Below are 20213 nucleotides of genomic sequence, written 5' to 3'. Positions count from 1 at the left end.
AGAGGATAAATGAGTTTTGGTGGTTTTGCTTAAGAAAACCGGGGCCCTTGTGACACTGCTCCATTTTTATTTCACAGATAGAAGATCATATAATTAAGTACAAAATTTAATTTACTTCCATTGTTTTAATTAAGGCTGACTAACTACTCTTGCAACCAAGCTGTTCAGCAAAGTACCTGCATGCAGGTTCTTCACAAGTTGAACTTGCCTCTTTCAGGACCCTAAAGCAGTAAATCCTTTTGGGGAAAAACAAGAATACACAACAAACTCTCATTTAAAAACCTGAGTGTACTTATTGCAGAGTGCTGGGTCTGACTGCTCAAGGCTCTCCACAGTGGCTCTGCTACGGTTGACTTGGAGGCAACGTAAGCCACTGCCCGCTGCCACGAGAGATGCAGCTCTTGACCAAAACCACCCTAGACTACACACCTTGTACTGAAAAAAAACCCCCAATGCTACAAATAGAGGTTATCACAAAACCCAGCTGCAGAAATTGTGTGTTGGCGGTGGCTACTGTCACAATTCCTGCAGCAGGGGCAGTTTTCCTGGCTGATTTGCAGAGCACTCGCTACGAGCTGACTTGGCGGCAGCTGCCTCCCCTGCAAATCATTAACACTGAACACAGACATCACACCGGGCAGGAGCACTTCACTAGAAGGAGCTTCTTTAAATGCCACGAATTCCCTGGAAACGTGCCTGTTCCTAAGTGCTGTGGAGAGCCCAGCCACAACATATCCCACCATTCGCTTCTCCACAGCAACACTCGCTTGCTCCTAACAACTACTCCTTGGTACAGCTAAAGCCTCACTGCTGTCAGAGCAGCCATGAGGCTGGACTGCAGTTGTCACAATTCCCTGCTCTGCCACTGTCCTGGGGCCAAGTGCACACGGAGCTCACGCCAAGTGACCTGGGACAGCTGCGCTTACGGCAGCTGGACCGGGTGGACACAGGTGGCAAAGGCTCAGTTCAGGGACCCCTGAGCAGCGAAGCTGAACTGATTAACGTCTCAGTTCATGGCTGAGACAAACAGTAACGACAAAACTAAAGGTAAGCGCACCTGAAGCCGGTCATTTCAGACCATTTGTAGTGGGGAAGCTCAGGCTGCAGAGCCTGCTCGCTTCATCAGCAGTGCTGTGAGAAAGAGGTACAGTAAAATCATTGCAAATGTAAACTAGATGAATTATCACATCTCAAGGGAAAAAGTGATCAGTAGCAGGAACCTTGTGCCCTCAGGCACCTGACAGTGGTTGAGAAGCTGAGACATTTTTATCTAGGTTGCAGCAATAGGTAAACTCATTCCTAGGCTAGTTAAACAAAAAATGAGCATCATTCACGTCAGCGTGGGAACATCCTTTTCACCGAGCAGCTTATCCTCAGTCAGCCTTCTTGGGAATCCGGCCCATCTTGGTGCGGATGTTCCGCAGGAAGAAGAAAGCCACTGTGCTACAAATACAGGTGATTTCGGCTACCCAGAAGGCTGTGGCCCAGCTGTAGTGCTTAGCAATTGTACTGAATGGCAATCCAGCCAGGAAACCCCCAACTGCAAGGAAAAACAAACAGAAAGCTAGCAATGCTTGTGTGCACCAATTTTATCTGCCAATACTTGCTTTTGCATGTACAAACATTCCTAAAGCCTGGTTTGAACTTAAAGCCCAACGCAAAACCTGTTGGGCACAGCAGGAAGCACCCCTGGGGCTCCCAGCTCCATTATCTCTGCACCTTAGGTGACCTCCCATGATCAGTAACTTGGCAACCAGGGGCTAGACTATGCATCACCAAAAACGTGCAAGGGTTTTGTTTGTTTCTCGGGGAAATGGGTGTAACTCACCGTTGGCCATGAGGGCCACTATGGCATGGGAGGTGCCGCACAGGTTGGCAGGGGCACTTTCGTTGGCTATGACCCCAAACAGGGCAATCGGCCCATATGAGGAGAACCCAAACACGGCTCCCAGAGTCAGGATCCACAGCTGTCAAAATAAGTTAAGATAAGAAACAGGATCTGTGCACCTCACCACTGTCAGCCAGCAGCTGCTGACAGTTCTTAGATCCCACACACGGTACCAGGGAGTTCTGACATGTTTAGACTGACACCAGCTCCCTGGCCTGCAGCCAAAAGAGCTCAAACCTGTACAGACCCCACATACACGCAGCCCAGCTGCATCTCCACCACTCCGTCTGTGGCCAGTGCAAGCTCTCCTCCCTCCCACAGCTCTGCCCCCCACACTGTGTAACACATCCTGTGCCGATTTGCAAGAAGGAAACAGAATATCAGAGACAGGTAATGACCCTGTGAAAGCACAGGAGAGAGCTGTGAATCAGGTTGCTTTCATAAATAATCCTGGATACACCAACTGACAGCTTTTCTCAGTTTAGATGCATGCTACTAATCAGAGCATCTTTATTTGTGAGACACCTCTCTCTGATAACCTCTATGCTACTAAACCGAGAACCAAAAAAGCCAAAACCAACCCAACAGTCTGAACTTCAGTGTTAGCTTATGCTCTAAGAAACCTACTTGGCCCAAAATTATCAGTCTCTTGTTTGCACAACAAAGGATAAGTAACACCCCTACATTACAGTATGCTTTTTGAACTGTAAAAATAATTTCAAAAATCCCAGAAGGAAGTAAGTGCCATCTCATCTTCCAGATATAAAACAGAAATGACGAATTAGGAAAACACTTGCCAGAAACTAAGCAGGAATACATCTGCCAGAGCAGAATCATTCTTCCTGATCTCACCCACAAGACCCCTTAAGTGGCTATATTTTACCTAACAATCAGAAGTCCTCAGAATCTTCTTTATAAGAACTTTAAAGATTTATATTTAGACTTTTAAAGTCAGTGTAATCAAATTATTTTAAGAAAAGGTTTCTTTTACCAAACTTACAGTAATCTCTTCTCAGGGCCCTGGTTCTAAGTTCTGAGGTGCTAACCAACCTCCCAGGACAGGAGTAAGGCAGACCAGGGAAAGAAGAAACAGGTAGAGGGAGAAAAAATGCAAGCAGAAACCTCATGTTCTTTTAGGCCTGTAAGATCAGCTAGAGGCTGCAAGGCTACAGTCCAGAAGTGGGTTTCCTGAAGAAGAAATAAAAAAGGAAAGGAGAAAAGAAGTTTAATTTAGTTAGCAATCATGAGGGCAGATGCAAAAACAGCTGGTAAGGCAGGCTGCCCACGCCAAGCAGGAGCAGCCCAAGTCAGTGCTTCTCTGTAGCACAAAGAAACCCTTGGGAAGGGTGAAGAAAACAGTCAGGTTCCCTCTCATCAAACCTCCCTGTTCAAGGGCTATCCCTACAGCTGATGGCCAGCTGCTGCACGTGGATTACCTTGGGAGAGTTGCCTGTGACTGTGACCCTAAAGAGAAACATGGACACACACATCCCAGCCATCATGGAAAGCAGCAGTGCATGCCGAGGATTCCCGTGGCTTGACAGACCCACCTGTAACACAGGAAGGAAAGCTGAGAGTGAGAAATTGGAGGGACCTCCTTCCTTTTATACCTGTAGTGACTAACACCATCCATACAGTCCAGTCAGAAACACAGATGGCACATCATCAGCACGCCATGCACACGGCAGAACTGGGTATGGGCCTGTTTCTCAGTCGTACCCACAGGGATGCCACCCTGCCTGAGCCCCTTAGTGAAGCAGCTCAGATTGATGCTGTGTTACCTGCCCAGCACACCTGAAGGTGCACATTACTTACTCTTGCTACTGCTCTGTCAGAAAGGTATCCAGCAGCAATGCTTCCCACCAGGCCCCCAATCTCCAAGGCACTCATGTAGGAACTGCCTAGAATGCAGGTGAAGTAAAGAACAGCCCATCAGGTTTGGTATAAACAGCAAAGCTGCTGTGGACATCAGACTAGCCCCACTGTTGTCAGCTCACAGTGAGCTCGAGCAGCTCTATTGGACACGACCCTCTGGCTCATCCTTGTTCAGGAATGTCTGTCTGCCATCCTAGGAGGGTCCTGGCACCGGGGGCTTTGTGCACACAGTAACTACATCACTGAGTTATTTAAACACCTGCGTGTATCTAAGCAGACAACTAGAAAGTAGGCAAACAAGTCCCTCAGGTGGAGAGGCATCTGTCCTTCTCCTGTACCCAGGCAAGCTCTGGGCAACACCTCCCAGACAGCAGCAAAATGCAGCTTTGCATCTTACCCACAAGCATGGACTGTCCCCTCTCCTGGATCAGGAAGAGCTGTCCCCAGTCAGTACAGCACGTTTTGACTCCAAAAACGACCAGGTAGCCTGTCGAGAGCACCCAGAGGTACGGCGAGAGCAGCAGCTCTGTCAAGGTGCTGTTGTCACTGGAGGAACCTGCAGGAAGGTCGGGAGGAGCATTACCACAGCTCGAGCACAGCTGCTGAACCACACAGACAGATCTGCAGGCAGGATCCATGCACGAGAACATCCCCACTCAGGGAGATATTCACAGATGCTGCTTTACCTCCCCTTGTTCTGGTGATTTCAGAATCTTTTCTGTCATTTTATGCCACATTCATTAAAGATTTGAAAAGAATAATTAAAACACAACTCCCAGGAATTTTCTGTATTGTGGTTGCCAATAAACCCCTTACGAAGGTTGTTAGAAAATTTATCAGCTTCTTCAGATTCTCTGGGAGAGTTTTTAAGCTGTGCCTGTGAAAGCCACTGCACAGACCCAAAAAAAGATGCTGACTTTCAGGCGCTGATTTTTGCATCAGTCTTCCAGAACACCAACAAACCTGCTCTCTCCAGAGAACACTCCAGGGAAGCAATATTCTTTTCTTATGCAAAAGGGTCAAGTCTGGCAGCACAGGCATCATGGGGCAGTGTGGCACATAAGCTGAGTTTCCACTGGCCTTTAAAATACAACAGCAATCTTGTGTCGCAATTCCCTTCTAGCTGTTCTGCTTTCAGAGAATCACCACACTCAGTGATCTGAGCAAACATTTACTAACTAGACGTCCTAGGTTAGGACAGAAACACTGAGCAGAGTCCACTGTGAGCCAGGGGTCAAGAGAACCCATGGCGGGGTGAGGGGAGAATCACCTGCCCCCTGCCTATGCAGACGAGCAGAAGGTCAGGCTTAAGGAAGCATTCCCTGCTGTTGTGTTTTTCTCTCTCCAGCACTCCACTAAGACTGCACTCACAATCTGAGCGCACGAGGCCCCAAGAAAACCAGGGCACTGGCAGCAGGAAGACATGACTCACAGGGGGAGAGCCAGCCATGAGCTTCTCAGTGACACACAGGTGGCTGCTGGTAGGCTGAGGAGCAGGGCTAAGAGAGATCAGGCTCTTTGCCTGCTCTGCAACAGTCTCAGGAGCCCTCACACCATTCCCTTCCCACAGGATCACACTGGCCCTTGGTTTATACAATTTGTAACTTCAACACAGCAGCTCAACAGTTACGAGAATAAAACTCCCAAAAATCAACCACTTAACGTGTGACTGCCAAGCTGTGATTTCAGGAACTGGGAAGGATGGGGGTCTCTGTACACCGAGAGCCACACACCTGTGCCAGAACAGACAGAAGACACCGCACCTTTTCCCATGGCTGCCCGTCACATGTGAAGTCACATGCTCACCTTTCTTCCCTTTCTTGGCTCCTTGTTCAATGTTGGGCAACCCAACATCCGACGGCTCGTTTTTAATCAGGACAAGGCAAACAAAAGAGACAACCACGCAGGTGAAGCCAGAGGAGGACAAAGTCATGCGCCAATTGTAGTTCATAGACACGAGAGCAGCGACAATGGGGCCTAAGCCTCCAGCCAAGTTCATGCTTGCAGACAGGATTGCCCACCAAGTCCCAAACTGGGAAGGCTCAAACCACTGTGCAACAAGAAGAAAAACAGCGTGAGGTGTAAGAGAGTGACAGCACACCTGAAAATCCTCCCTTGAGGCCCACGCTTTGGGGTTGGAGCAATTCAGACAGTGATCTACAAAAGCAGGTAGAGGGAGCACCCACACTTCACTACTTTAGTCATGCAGGGAACTCCAAACATTACTCAAGTGTCAGCATAAGAGCCTGACAGGTGCTCACACTGTGAGCCAGCTCAGAGTCACTTCCATTTACAGATCATGAAACTGAGACGTGGGCCAGGAGAGGTAAATTTAAGAGCACATGGTTCTGCGTACTCACTTTGCTAGGAACTGTGTAGTCCTGGAGAGGTCTGCTGGCTGCGGACCATGGATGGATATGCAGAGAGTCACGGGGTAACTTTAGGACTCGCTGCTGCATTAAGTATCAGGCATAATGGGCTCTGTGTTGCAACAAGTACTAGGAGCCAGAACCACCTGGGTCGTTCTTGTCAGCAGGAAAATGTCTGAGAGCTACATTCGTGAATGTCTTCAGGAAATGCCATGGCTGATGTTTCTGTTATTAGGGACCTTCTTTTCCGTGCATGCAACCATCCTGAACAGCCCTTTTCTCATCCCTTAGGTGAGGCTGGGTGCCTGGCAGAAGGGCAAGGCAGTTGTTCATCTCTGCCCCACCCCATTCCACACGTACGTGCAGTACATGCATTCCTGGATTTTATATCTTCCATGAGGGATCAGCACAAAGCTAACCAACCTCCTTTCCTTCTGTTTCCTTCCTCCTTTCCTCTCTGTTCCCTTAAGTCTGTCACAAAGCCCAAGTACGCAGAGCTTAGAGAGTCACCTCACACTGTTCCTCCACGTTACCCGGTTTTATACCTGAACAGCCTGCAGTTTGGAATTCCTGCGTGCAAATGGAACTCTGCTCACTGCCCCCTCCCCTGCAGCAAACCATCGCAGCAGCAGATGAGCAGTCCTCTGTGTCCACGCTTAAAATATTTAATTCCAACAAAGTCCATCTCTACAGGGCAGAACTCTGTTACCAGAGGATGTTACTCACCAAACAGAATCAGACTCGAGGTACATATGGGCAGGGGCTACAGACCGAATCTCTGCTATAATAAGCAGATCCCTGTGCACAGAAACTTGTTCCACAGGCAGCAGAAAGTACAGATAGTACTTCTGACCTCCTTGGCTAGAAGGGAGCAGGAAGAGATGCAAGTTCCTCTGGATTCAGAGCAAGCATGGTCTGCACAGCCCTGCTGCCAGGACAGGTCAGGAGAGCAGAGACAAGTTTCCCCCCCCTTTCCCCACACTCACCTTCCTCAGGATCTTCCCGCAGGGTGGCCAGCCCAGCCCCTGGGCCAGGCCGTTGAGGAACCAGAGCCCGGCGAAGGCCGTGACGGTGGAACTCCAGGAGAAGACCACGTTGACCAAGCCCACCATGAGGAGGCCGGAGGAGAAGAGCCAGCGGGCGCTCATCTGGTCCGAGAGGACGCCGCTGATGAACTTGCTGATGGCGTAGGCTGCGGACTGGCTGCTGGTGATGAGACCTGCGGCGGGCAGAGCCCGGGGGGCGCTTCAGCCCGCGGCACGGCCCCCCGGGGCCGGCGGGGCGGCGGGGGCCGGGACCGGCACTCACCCAGATCGTCCTTCCCCAGCGGCACCTCGGCCATGACAGCGGGCATGACGAACGAGAAGGTTTTGCGGTTGAAGTAGTACAGCGTGTACCCCACGAACATGGCCCGCGAAAGAATCACGGTCCGGTAACCGCCCGTACACCGCCGGCCGCCATCGGCGCCGACGCTCCCGCGGGCACGGACCGGAAGCGCGGAGCGCGAGCGCGGGACTCGGCCCCGCCCTGCCCGCCCCGCCCCGCGGAAGTCCGCGCCCCGCCCCGCCCCGCCCCGCAGCGCAGCCCCCGGCACAGACGGCACCGCTCGGCAGAGCCTCTCAGGAACTGTAGTTTTTATTTTTGGTTGAAGAGGCCCAAACGGAGAACAACGTCAGATGCACATTCGCGGCCGTCGGACCCCATTCGTCTGTGTGGCAGCAGCAGCGACGGTCCGAGGGGGGGCAGGAGGCCACGGCCAGGACAGGGAGGGTCACGATGAAGCTGGTCTGAGTGCACAAGATGCCAAGGAAGGAGGGCAGTTGCCATTAGATTTTCCAGATTTGGTTTTGCCTACCCTTTGGTCCGTATCGCCATCCCTGTGACTACACGGTGTGCCAACACAGCCCTTCTTTCCCTCTCCTCAGCATTCAGTGTTGCCTTTTCTGAACTTCTTAAACTATAAACAGAATCTTTTTGTCAAGTCTCATGTCATGGTTTTTGGACTCTACTACAGAGCACGGACAGATGGTTTTAACAAACAGCCTCTGGAAAACAGACACAGCCGTATCTCAAAGCACGGATCATCTGCCTCCCCAGTTCTGTTCAGCCTTCCTATGAATCCAAACAATAATACACTTCCCACCAGCTGAAATCACATACTTGCTGTAAGTCAGAGCCTCATACGCAAAGACAAGGGCACCTCAGCTCTATATCCTCCTGCGATCATCTTCACCAGAGACGGGCAGAGTTTATGTTCCAAGTTACTTCCTAAAGCTTAAGTTGTTTCTTTACCGCTTTCTCCCCACAGAAAAGTCACTTTGGTGACTTCTGTACTGAAACAGAGATAATTCTTGGTGGGCACTCTGCCACACATAAGAAAAGAAAAATAAAAACCAATTCACTAAGTTAGTAGCGGCAAAATCCCCAGAAAGAACAAAAAAATAAATTTACACCTCTATCCCATTGTGTTGTCAGACTCTTGTTGTGTTCCATTTACATCATGACTAACCAGGTCCATGAGAAAAACAAGAAAGTAACAATGAAATAAATAGATGCTGACATTCGTGAGATTTCAGGGTGTTACAACTCATCATTTTTCCTGCTTTCTCCTCCAGCTTGTGTCTTCTCATTTTTGGACCCTGTGTAAGGAAGCAAACTCAGTTACACACTGCAGTGGTTTTCACAGCATGCAAAGCAGTGCCAAGAGTCCCTGACACTCACAAAGTTTTCCACCAAACTCTCAGTCCATGGTACAGAGGTCGGGGATGCTTTGGGGACTGGCACTCGTGAACTGCACCTCCTAACAGGCTGCGCTGGCGACGGGAGCGGCAGAACCGGACCGTGCCCGCATGGCAGCTCTCGAGCAGAGCCAGTCCTACAGCCACAGGACTGGCTGCAAACTGCAGGGGCAGGGGCACAGAGCAGCTGCTGAGGCAGCTGTGCATTACAACTTCATTCTGAACAACAAAAATGCAGGAATGGCAAGGAACCAAAATCTGTCTTCCTGTTTGCAGAATTAACAATGTATCTGCAGTCAGGGGTTCTACTCTTGTACTACCTCCTGCAGCTAAAAATCTGCACAGCAACCCACAGACAGCTTGCACTTGCAGCTCCCAAGTTACAGATTGTTAGTCAAACATTTACCCACCAGAGTCTGATCCAGGCTCGGCATCTATTGCTGCTTTCTCGACTGTAGGAGGTTCCTTGGCTGGACCAATATCCTCCAGTTTGTCTACATTTAAAGTGGAAAGAAATAAAAGTCAAGGGAGAAAACACAGGAGACAAGGTGCATGGAGATTAGGTGAGTAGAAGCAAGGTTAAACCAGCCATCTGTGGTACCTCAGCAGGACTGTAATAGTTCACTCTCACAGCAGATTGCTCTATAACACTCAAGAGAAGCATCATAAAACTGCTCCTTATTCCCCACTGCCTCTGAGTGCCAGGCACTCCTTGGAAGCTCTGAAGACTGACTGGTGGTACAGGCAAGTGACCTTTGGAACTGTGACTATAAACAGGATCCCTCGCTCAGGTCAGAGGAACCAGCAGGAACTCTGCTGACAAACAGCACTCCAGATTTAAAAGGACCAGGGGACTCACGACCTTAGGATTTTAGAAAGTTCAGAAAACTGCAAGTCCTAGTGTCTCAAGATTTTTTTTTTTCTGGGGTCTATCTAGGTCACAAATCTTTCTCATTAACAGCTCATTCTATTCCTTGATCTAGGACCGGACCTTGAGTACTTCCCTCTGCACATCAGAGTGCAGTCAATGGCTTATCTTTCCTAGAAGGCAGCCAGCAAGTGAGACAGATACTGACTAACCATCGTGGGAATATATATATACTGTTTCCTCACAAAAAAACTCAAATGGTGGGGGGAAAAGGATGCTGCCATATGTAGATTTTCCCAACTGTCTTTGAAAATTAAGAGGAAGGTAATTAAATTCCACAGTTAACTATTGTCCTCCCTTCTTTAGCTCCTTTTCACTCAAGGCAGAGAGACACAAGTGTGTTACATGTGGTAATTATATACTAAAAGTTATATACACACTCCCCACCTGCTCCTTACCTTCTTGTTTCCCCTCCGTGGGAGGGATAGTGTTCTCAGTCTCAGGGGCTGCTGTAGCATTCTTAGCTGAATCGGTTTTTGTGGCGTTTTTCTCCCTTTTGGGTTTGGGTTTTGCAAACTTGGCCTTATTCAGGAGATACTGCACTTCCCTGTCAAGGGCTGCTATCTTGAGCTCTATATCTTTGGACAGCAGCACAGGTTTCTCAGTAGGAGAGAGCTTGTTCTGTTCAGCCAGCGTCTCATTTTTCCAGATCTGTGGGATGTGAGGGAAGAGGTGCTTTTGGAATGCATCTGGGTTACAGGAACTGCTGTATATCACAGTATCTCAAAGTCACTGTCTCTAGTGTTTCTGTCTTACTCAGGACAGCTCTGCTCCCTGCTACACAACCTCTTACTCAGACACAGGACAAAGAGAAACAAAACCCAGCTGCTGCCTTTAAAAACCACAGTCAGATCACTGGGCTCTACCACCACCCCGGAGACAACTCCAAATGCAACACAGGAACCACTATACCCTCCAGACATGCTGGTGTCAGGCTGGGCATTAGGAAACACTCAAACACACAAATGATTTGCTGGTGGCAAAAAAACAAAATATGCACACTCTACTCCGTGACCTTCAGTGAAAGGACAGGGAGGAAACACAACCCAAGCTGCCACCCCACCCTCCCCCAGCATCACTCCATTCTTTAGTACCGTTGTTTCATTGATGGCTTTTTCCAGTGTACTCAGTTCCACTTCTGTGAATATCTGGTCAGCCTCTGGAATCATTCGGGCTCCCCTGTAGACAAGAAAGCTTATTTTTGTTAAGCCAAGCAGACTGCACTTTGGCAACTCTGTGGTTACAGCTCAAGTAATACAACAGCATAATAACCATCATGGGGTGCGAGCAGCACTGGAACCTTCCTGCCCCCCCAGTTTGGACAGAGCTCACGTGTGCCTGTTCAAGGGTCCTACAGACTTGGGCATAGGGAGCAGAGCTCTGCTCATCTTTTCTCAGCAAGTGCCAGTGACTTTCAGACCACATTCACTCTGGTCTCGTTCTGCTGGCAGCTCTTACATGACCAGCTGCATGACATTCCCTCCCAACAGCCTGCTCTTACTTGAGGAAGATGGTGGAGTGGTTGAGCAGACTTTCTAGGGCAGCCAGGCGTTCTGGCCACTTTCTCCTTTCCTCGACACGGAAGAAAAGGTTCCTACAAAGCTTTTTCAGCTCCAAAAGCTTGTCTTTCAGCTCCTGCAAATGGGGGAGAGGAGAAAGGAGACACTTAGTTTGACCATTGTCTAACATTGATGACTACAGAAGTTAAAACTGCATTTATTGTTTGCTCTATCAAATACACCATCTTAGTGCAGTAAAAAGAGCCACACAACAAAGCTTTAAGTGGAATCAACTTCGTATTTTGTTCTGTGCATAATGCAAGACACTCTCAAGAACGAGATTACAAAGGCTCTGACAGCCTGTGTGATCATTTCCATGTCAGTGAGAGCAGACTGGTATCCTGACTGCACACAGCAATACCTTCGTTGCAGCTGCATAGCCCTCCTCCTCCATCCAACTGGAAGCCTCATTAAGCTTTTTGGAAATTTCTTCTCTCTGCTCCTCTGTTGAGACAAACTGATATTCCTCTTGGTAAAGCTTGTCCTGAAAAGACCAGAGCAAACACTCCTGTCAAACACCACTGAGCCTGGAAGCATAAAACAAACAGAGCACTCGCAACTGGGCTGGGGTGCTGCCTGCCAACAGCCAGGAGCATGATGAGAATACACCAGGTGTAGACACATGCACAGCCCAGGTAAATGATGGTGATGCTGCAACAGCCATAATTTCACGTGCACTTAACACTAGTTGCTTCTTTTGCACAACAGTTCCTGAGAAGCTGTAGCTTCTTTAAAGCCTGGGGGCAATTGTTCTAAAGCACACAGGTAAGTGCATATAAGGGATACTGGAAACCCAAAGTACAATGTGTTACACACACTGAAGGGAAGGTTCATTTTGTATTGAGGAAACATGGGCCTGAGAAGCCTAACAGCATCAAAAACAGTGACTGAAAGATGAAAGCTAGGCTCTTCAAATCAGCTTCCCCCAGCTCAAATAACATTCCTGCACCCAGAGGAGCCACAAACTGTGCAAGACACTTCTACTTGCTCTCCTGGAATTCTCATTTCTTTATATCTCTCTCTTACCTGGGTCTCAAAGATGAATGACTCCAAGCTGTTGGCCGATTTTTCCCTTTCCTGTTTCTCTAGATCTCTGATCGTCAAGTCTTGGAGTCTAACAGGCAAAGAAAAGAGAAATCAAAGGCAGGAAGTGCCTTTGCATGAGCAGCACATCACACACCAGCTCCTGAGCAGTGCTATACGAGCCATCACCATTCCAAAGCAATCCACTTCCTTCATCTAGAGCTCTAACCTGGCAGAGCCATTTCAAACCTACTTTTTCATTGAGCTCTTCAGTTCATCTTCGACGAGGTCAGGCACATCGTTTATGTCCACCTCCATGGTGACCTCATGGACAAGCTTCTGCTTCTTGGGTGCTTTGATTTTCTTCTCTTCCTCTGTTTTGGCAGCTGTGCTGTCACCAGAACTTTTGGATAGTTCTTCCTCTTTTGCAGTTTCTCTATTTTCTTTAGGATCCTGTAACACAAAGTATGTTCTCAGGCAAGGAAGAGATTTTCAGACTCTGCCAATTTTTTTCCAAGGCAGGGCACTTATAGAGAAGGGAGAATTTCACTGGGGAAATGCCATTTCTCAGGTATAGAAATTAGTCTAAATTCCTTCAACCTGATGCTTACCTGAGGCTCTAATTTCTCGCCTTCTTCCTTTTTCTGTGACTCTGCTTTCGGAGAGGCAGTTTCTGCCTGGCCTGGAGACTGCTGTTTCTCTTCTCCCTGCTCTTCACCAGCATCTTCAGAACTGCTTTTCTGGTCTTGTTTCTCACCCTGCTCTTCTTTACCTGTGTCTGCTAGGCTCTCTTCCTCTTCCTGGTCATCATAGGCAAGTAAAAGGGAAAGCAAACCAGTGTTTTAAATGTAGAAATTCCATGCAAATGTTTCACCAAAGAGGTAATTCTACAACAAGACTCAAGGACTCCCTCCTGCTGGCAATCCCTCTGGGGCTCACCTGAACAGCGTCTGTCAGGTTCTCTCCGGTCTCTGGTGTAGGGCTGCCACCTCCAAACAGGCTTGAGATGGTGTTTCCAAGTTCTGTCGATGGGAGACAAAAACCCCAGAATGTTACATATCCAAAGGAGGAAGAAAGTCATCTTCAGCTTTCAGTCCTTCCCCTCACAACCACAACGATTGCCAAGGAGCTCCGTTGGCAGCACAGGTGAACTCCACACACTCCAGACTCATCCTTCTCTGACCTCCCTCCATTGTCCTTGCATGCACAGACTGTGTAACCTCCCACATCCAAAGAAATGCAATGCTTGTAGTTATCTCAGCCACTACAGGTAACAAAATAGTCAGTGTGAATACCAAAGTTCAGCATTTACTTGTCAGTGTTGACTCCTCCTCCAGCTTGTCTTCCACCAAGGTCTCAAACACAGATTCCACCTTGAAAATAGGGAGCTCAGGATTAGTTTTAATCAGGGACCATCCATACCAGAGAGAGGGACAGAACTGGAAAATACATCAGCTGACAATCATCCCAACAGGTAGTGCTTACCCGGTCAAGACTCAGTACTCCACTCTCATCCATGTTGAAGTGAGCTTTGATGCCTTTGGATTCATAATCTGAGTGCTTCTTGAAACTCTCCCCAACTCCCTTTAGCCTCACAGTGGTGAGATTGAGAGAACCAAAAACTCTGATGACACAGAGACAAAAGTAGAAAGAGAACTCAGGATAACAGCGCTTCAGAACAGCTAACCCCTGCTCATGGTCACGCTGGCAGTGATGGGCAACTGCACAAAGCAGGGACTGGCAGGGGTTCAGTTTGCTAAAGCACACGCAGCTCGGAGTATAGATGTGCCAGTGCCAGTCAGACACACAGGCTGCCCGCCAATACATTTCCAGCCAGGCATGTTGCACTGCCACGGAGCTGCCAGCTCAGGTGCTGGGCTCAACTCACCTCAGGTCATCCTGGCTCAGGAATGTCAGATCCCCATAGTTGACATAAAACTCAAAGTCATCTGTGTAGCGGTTGAAAGTGATCACTTTGCGCTGGGGATAGGGTGCCATGCGCTGGAACAAAATCCGCTTGTTATGCTTTAAACTCCTCGATTTATCATCCTCCTCAACTTCACGAGTAAACTCCACCTGCACAACAAACAGAAAATGACGCTCAGCAAATGTCAGCTTCTTCTGTGGCATCTACATCAGCAGCATCTGGCTTCTCTGCTTCATGAAAAAGTTGGGGAACAGGAAAATATTCCTCAACTGATGTTTACATATGTCTGGCTCCTTGGATATTGCACTTCTACAGTACAGAAGACTTTCCTCCGCTTTCTTTATTAGATTGGCAGAAAGACCTCCCAGAGTTTCTTTACTCAAAGGAAACCAACAGGTTCAAACCTGGACCATTTCTCCCAGCACAGCCCCATTTGCCCAAACCTTGAACAAGAGAAGGAAAGCCAAGGGTTACCTGGATAGGAAACACAGCGGCATCCCGAACAACGAAGGGCTTCACCTTAAAGGCTTTGCTCAGAGCAGCTGCCTGGTAGACTGCACCCATAGCAGCAGCCTCATCAGCATTGATATTCTTGCCCAGCTCTTCTCTACGAAGGGAAAAGCAACAGACATGAGGTTTGCAGTCTCTGCCACAAACAGCAGCTTGCCAATGGGAGACAGACTAGAAGGGGGCCTCACATACTCACTTGCCCACAGCTTTCAGCAAAACCTCCTGCACTTTGGGGACCCGTGTGGCACCGCCAACTAGAATCACCTGGTCAATTCCATCCTAGGGATTGGAAACAGTCACCTTGTCTTGAGAAAGCAATTTTGGAAAGCTAAGTTCAGGGCTTCCTTACACTCCTTCCCCAGTCACCACGTGCTGATGGGGTGCTCTTAGAGCACCCTGCTGTCCCCGTGCAGGCCAGTGCCTGACAGAACTCAGACAGAATGACACGAGCCGTGCCAACATGAGGCACCTGGAGTCAGGTCTGTCAAAGAGTGACAATGAGATCATGGTTTCGAGCCACCTGAACCATGTGGCTTGACTCAAAATTAAACAGACTATAGTTTAATGCCAAAGGAGATAGTGACCCAGGAAGCCAGTTGGACCAGAACAGACAGAAACCTGGACTCTAAGAGGTGACTCAGTGTCTTGCATTGAAGACCAGAGCCCAAAGTTGCTCAACAGCATCCTGGCACCCTGGAAAGTGAGCATTGAACACCACAGTGACTCTCTAAAAAACTGCCTCGGGTTCGGTCCAACTGCAGCCCAAAATGGGGCTCCCTTCAGGGAGCGCACAAAGCAGAAGCACAAATACCAATAATTCTGTTTCCAGGCTCTTTCAGTTAAAACTTCAGGAGGGAGACCAGAACCAGCATCCAAGACAAAAAGAGGAAAGATCAGTATTTCAAACCTCCAACCAAGAGTAAAGTGTTTTAACAGAAAGAAACCCCTCCTCCAAGTCCTTCATTTCTGGTGGAATGTGCAGGGAGCCACGAATCACTCCTGCTTGACACTGCAGCAGGTAAATACTATACTCTGCAGCACCAACACCACTATCACAACAGCAGGCATCTACCTCCCAGCAGTGCTGATGACACAACCACAGGTGCCTCGATCATGATGTGACAGCAGCTCCACAGACAGAAACTTCAGGCTCGTTAATGCATTCTTGTAAACGTACCATGTTCATCTCTGCACTGCTCAGAGCCTGTTGCACAGGTCCTGGGACGCGCTTGAACAGGTCAGAGCACAAATCCTCAAATTCTTGCCTTGAGACCTTGGCTTTGAAGTCGATGTCATCCAGTAGTCCCTCAATCTGTCCAGAAAAAAACCCAGCCGGAATGAAATTATTTGTGGAGCATTCTCTGAGCAAAATCTTTGCATGACTTGCCCAGTATGCAAAAAGTTCTGGTTTTCTTAACACACCATGGACCTGATTGTGCTCATCTGACCCTCTGCCATTGCTAAAGTGATAAGAGGATGGAACATGGGTGTAACAGACAGCTTCTCTCAGTGAAAGTTTATTTAACAAACTTGATACGAATAACTCTCCTTCAATTTACTCAATCACTGGTGCTACCAAGTGGGCACAAACCGAGAGGGACCACAGGAAAGATGCTCCTCGGCAGCCCAGCACTGCAGAGGCACAGTGTTCCCTCACACCAGTCCTCCACCCACCCCACCCTTAGCCCAAAAAAAAGCAGGAGCCCCAAGCAGCAGGTCAGACCTGTGCCATGTGGTCAGCGTTGGCACTGAGCACAGTTTTCAGGCGGTTGGCCTCCTTCAGCAGCTTGGCCATGGCCCGGGGATTCTTCCGGACATCTTTTGAAGGGTGCTGCTCATTAAAGAGCTTTGCCAAGTAGTCCCGGAGACGAAGCTCCATCTCTAAACCTCCAAGAGTACGGTCAAACCTGAGCAAAAGAATGAAAGGAGATGAAACAACTGAAACCGAACTGAAATACAAACAAACTTCATGTGTTATTTTGCAAATATGCAGAGCAGCAAGTGGAAAAAGTAGCTGCAGTATTATCAGCTGTGACTGACTGTGAAAGTACAATGGTTGCCCCAAAAACAACACATTATAAGGAAAGAAAAAAAAAGACTCACTGTCACAACAGCCTTTGAGCAGGAAATTTCATTACATTTGTGGTAAAAGCCCTATTGCCAAGCACATAAAACAGCTAAGAAGCCAAAGGACAACTGTCTCAGGTATTTTCTTGGAAAAGCAATATAAATGCTTTGGAGTTAAAATTGCTGGGCTGGCTATGCACAGCACCCCCCTCTTTGCTTGGCAATACGTTCATTCCTCTCTATAAGGATATTCCTCTTTTTCAAACTGACACACTCTAATTCTATAGGATCACATGAAATGGAACAGGCTTACATGGTTTGAGGCTATCAAAAAGCAAGTCTGAAGCAAACTAAATACACTAGTTCCCTTCTGGGCTCATGGAAGTTCTCAGTTACCTTCTCCACAAGTTAGCAACACTAGAGTTATTCCCAACTGGAGCTTTCTCACTCCAAATGTTTTCCACCCAACCACCCAAATTTCTGTGCTGAAACCTCACTGCAAAATTTTACATGTAGAAAAGACTGTGAAACAAATGGTTTCTTTCCTGAGTCCTGTGGGGTTTGTGCAACTCATGCAGAATTCTTACCCAATGCCCTGGATCTGCAATTGAGGTTGAGTTCCTGAATCCTTAGTTTTCACTGTCTGATATGTAACAATGGTACAAATGGTGCTTCCTGCTCCCATGTCGTAAAACATGATATTCTGAAAAGAAAAGCTGGGACAGTGAAGCAGAAACACCTGGATATCCGCGTGAATAAGGAAAGAACCCATGGATTTCAGCACGATACAGGCCGTGACTATCCACTCCCTGGACCAGCTTTATCCCATAAGGGCAAGACTCAGACCAAACACAGGAGATGTTCAGGGTCACACTTGACAGAAAAGAACAAGAAAACTTTTCACATCTATTTCATAGCTCAAAAACCAAAGCTTTGCCCTTTAAAAGTTTCTCCAACCTCAAGAAAATCAAGTACTTCCAAGTCAGTGTTCCAATATCTCAAGTAATTGTTACTGTTATTTCCCCCAGTTCATGGGCAAGGAACAAACACTGGTTTTACAAAACGGGAACTCCCAGCACCTGCCCTCACTCCAGAAGCTCTTGGGCTTCACCACACATGCACACCAGCTTTAACCTCTGTGTCTTGTTGATGAACATGTGAAAACAGAGGAGACTGGTTGACCAGCAGAGTCTGCCTTAAGTTCTTTGGATTTTTTCTGCAGCACTTTCTCCCCTGCGTGCAGGCACTCGGCAGGGCTCTCCGCATCTCCCAGCAGCACCTACCTGTGCAGTGGCATTGATGTCTTTCCTCCTAAAGACCCCATAGTTGAGTGCCACAGCAGTGTTGTCGTTGATGAGCTGCAGCACCTTGAGGTCGGCCATGCGGGCGGCGTGCAGAACCGCCCTCCTCTCCGCCTGGTTGAAGTAGGCAGGAACTGTGATCACCACGTCCTTGATGGGCTGCTCTGAAAAAGTCGCACAGAACATGGTTATTGATCAGTCAGCCACATGCAAAGACTTGTGACAGGGTGACAGCAGCAAAGATTTGTACAGGATGCAATCCTACAGCAGCAGGAGGATGCCTAGGGATGAATCTCTGTGTCCTGCTGAAACCAAGCAGACCTGGCAGATTCTCGCAAAGCCACGTGTCTATTGACCTCTCTTTCACAGGTCAGGATACTCTCAAATGCTCTGGGCTGCCTTCGATTTCAACAACTATTATCTTCATGGAGCCTTACATTACCTCTGGATCATGTTCACTCTACAGTAAAAAGTCCTTGGACTGGCTGTAGTGTCACTGACCACACGACACAGCCTCCTAATAATTTACCCAGTTTTCATTACTGTGGTATTTCATTAGCAACACAGTATGAAATATGCACTACAGCCTCTTCTCTGTTAGCAAGTTTCACAGCAAAGAGCCTTTTTTGCTCTTTTTGCTCCAGCAGTAAAGTCTCCATCCAGAGCAGGCACAGCACAGCCTTCACAGGGCTACTTCCACCCTCCCCTACAGCTACCTTCCCACGTGCCTCCACTCTGATCACACTCTGAGAGAGGAAACACTTCACTTTTCTCCAGAGACTGCCTGTAAGGCTCCTTCACGAGGCTGGGTGGGAACTGGGGTGCCTGCCCACAGAAACAGGAATAAGTTCCCAAACCTGCATTATATTAGAAACAAATGACAACCAGATAGTCTTGCTTACAGCCCACAGCTGGAGAGACCCAACATTCTGTTTCTAAAAACCCCTGAGTTTCCAAACACCTTTGGTATCTACTTGAATCCTATAATGCATAAACACACACACACAGAGACTGCAAGAAACAGCTAAATCCTTCCAACCTGCAAATTCCTCAGCCAGACCACGTGAATAGTTCAGGACCATCCCCAGCATCTCCTCGGGAGAATACTGTATTGTTCTACAACAGGAAAAAAAATTATGGCATCAACAGTGAGCTGCAGAAGCCTGGCAGCAAAAGTCCTTCCTGCAAAGAACCCAAAAGCGGCCACTTACGGGGACAGCTTGAAGATAACGGTCTGCCTTGCCTCATCCTTCACCAGCTCGTGCTCCGGGAAGCGGGACTGGTACAGCGCCACGTGGGGGTTATCCATTCGCTTCCCCAGCAGATCCTGGAAGTACCGGAATGCCACCTTGGGCGTCCTTATGGACTGCAGAAAAAAAAAAAAAGCACCCACCTGCATTCCTTTGGCTACACCAGTCTCAAACCAACCCCTCCCAGGCTGTGTGGGCAACAACTCTTGCTATGGGAGTAGGAGCACACAGCCAGTACACAGAGCAAGTAACACATCAAGGAGATGAGCAGCACAGAACAGCAAAATAAAATTCCCTGGCTCAGACATTCATCACAACCTTGAATACCAGTGTTCTGCGGACAGGAACTCTTACCATCCCCAGAGCACTATCACCGAAGAGACGTTCGTTCTCCTTCAAAGAAACAGCCACGGGTGTTTTCCTTCGTGACTCCCTGCGGAGAGAGAGAGGAATAAACCAGCTGAAACAGGTGAACATTCCAAACAGACTCTCTAGTGAAGAAGGATGTTGTTTCCATTCCAGAAGGACTAAGGGAAGGTGCTCAGATATCTGCTGGGGAGAGGAGGACCAGCCTCTGCTCAGCTGAGAAACTGGTAGAGAAGTCCCCCTGCCACCTTCAGTGCTTTGCTGACACTCGCTTTGTTTTTGTTTTCCTCCACCCGCAAGCAAGGCAAGACAGTTCCCTCATTCTAGCTATGACAGCCAAATGTCAGGGAGCTGGGTGAGAAACTTATTTGTTATCTCTAGTCTCCCAGAAAATGAGGATGTTCCTGATCAT

General features: G+C 48.3%; 2 protein-coding genes across 3 annotated transcripts; both read right to left on the bottom strand.

Annotated features, from left to right (window-relative positions):
- Positions 1-50: 50 nt before the first annotated feature.
- On the bottom strand, positions 51-7617 carry SLC37A4 (solute carrier family 37 member 4). Of its 2 annotated transcripts, XM_018078651.2 has the most exons (9): positions 7441-7617; positions 7119-7351; positions 5570-5813; positions 4161-4319; positions 3704-3789; positions 3325-3438; positions 3011-3076; positions 1829-1967; positions 51-1540 (listed from the first exon to the last, which is right to left on the bottom strand). In XM_018078651.2, exons 1-9 carry the CDS (start codon positions 7538-7540, stop codon positions 1374-1376), a joined length of 1308 nt encoding a protein of 435 aa, XP_017934140.1. In that variant the 5' UTR covers positions 7541-7617; the 3' UTR covers positions 51-1373. The 2 variants fall into 2 exon arrangements, with proteins under 2 accessions (XP_017934140.1, XP_017934142.1); XM_018078653.2 differs by lacking the exon at positions 3011-3076.
- A 134-nt stretch (positions 7618-7751) lies between these two features.
- On the bottom strand, positions 7752-19952 carry HYOU1 (hypoxia up-regulated 1). Its single transcript, XM_029962082.1, has 23 exons — positions 19924-19952; positions 19790-19868; positions 19397-19551; positions 19225-19301; positions 18168-18349; positions 17472-17587; positions 16541-16724; positions 15995-16129; positions 15014-15096; positions 14782-14914; positions 14269-14456; positions 13866-14004; positions 13693-13753; positions 13320-13402; positions 12992-13180; positions 12634-12833; positions 12384-12471; positions 11719-11841; positions 11300-11433; positions 10893-10977; positions 10197-10449; positions 9281-9364; positions 7752-8771 (listed from the first exon to the last, which is right to left on the bottom strand). Exons 1-23 carry the CDS (start codon positions 19950-19952, stop codon positions 8713-8715), a joined length of 2859 nt encoding a protein of 952 aa, XP_029817942.1. The 3' UTR covers positions 7752-8712.
- Positions 19953-20213: the final 261 nt, after the last annotated feature.

Source organism: Manacus vitellinus, unplaced genomic scaffold (genome assembly GCF_001715985.3).
Source record: "Manacus vitellinus isolate BGI_N305 unplaced genomic scaffold, ASM171598v3 scaffold_41_pilon, whole genome shotgun sequence".
NCBI lineage: Eukaryota > Metazoa > Chordata > Aves > Passeriformes > Pipridae > Manacus > Manacus vitellinus.
The sequence above is the reverse complement of the archived record's forward strand: the minus strand, read 5'-3'. Positions and strand labels throughout refer to the sequence as shown.

Coding starts and splice junctions, on each gene's coding strand:
- SLC37A4 (XM_018078651.2), bottom strand. CDS start 7,540: ATGTTCGTGGGGTACACGCTGTACTACTTCAACCGCAAAACCTTCTCG. Junction 4,320..5,569: donor AGCCAAGAAAGGGAAGAAAG/GTGAGCATGTGA, acceptor ACCTTCCTGCAG/GTTCCTCCAGTGACAACAGC. Junction 1,541..1,828: donor AGTGGCCCTCATGGCCAACG/GTGAGTTACACC, acceptor TTTTCCTTGCAG/TTGGGGGTTTCCTGGCTGGA.
- HYOU1 (XM_029962082.1), bottom strand. CDS start 19,952: ATGGAAACAACATCCTTCTTCACTAGAGA. Junction 14,915..15,013: donor TTGCTGAAAGCTGTGGGCAA/GTGAGTATGTGA, acceptor TTCCCTTCGTAG/AGAAGAGCTGGGCAAGAATA. Junction 11,842..12,383: donor CATTCATCTTTGAGACCCAG/GTAAGAGAGAGA, acceptor TGGTCTTTTCAG/GACAAGCTTTACCAAGAGGA.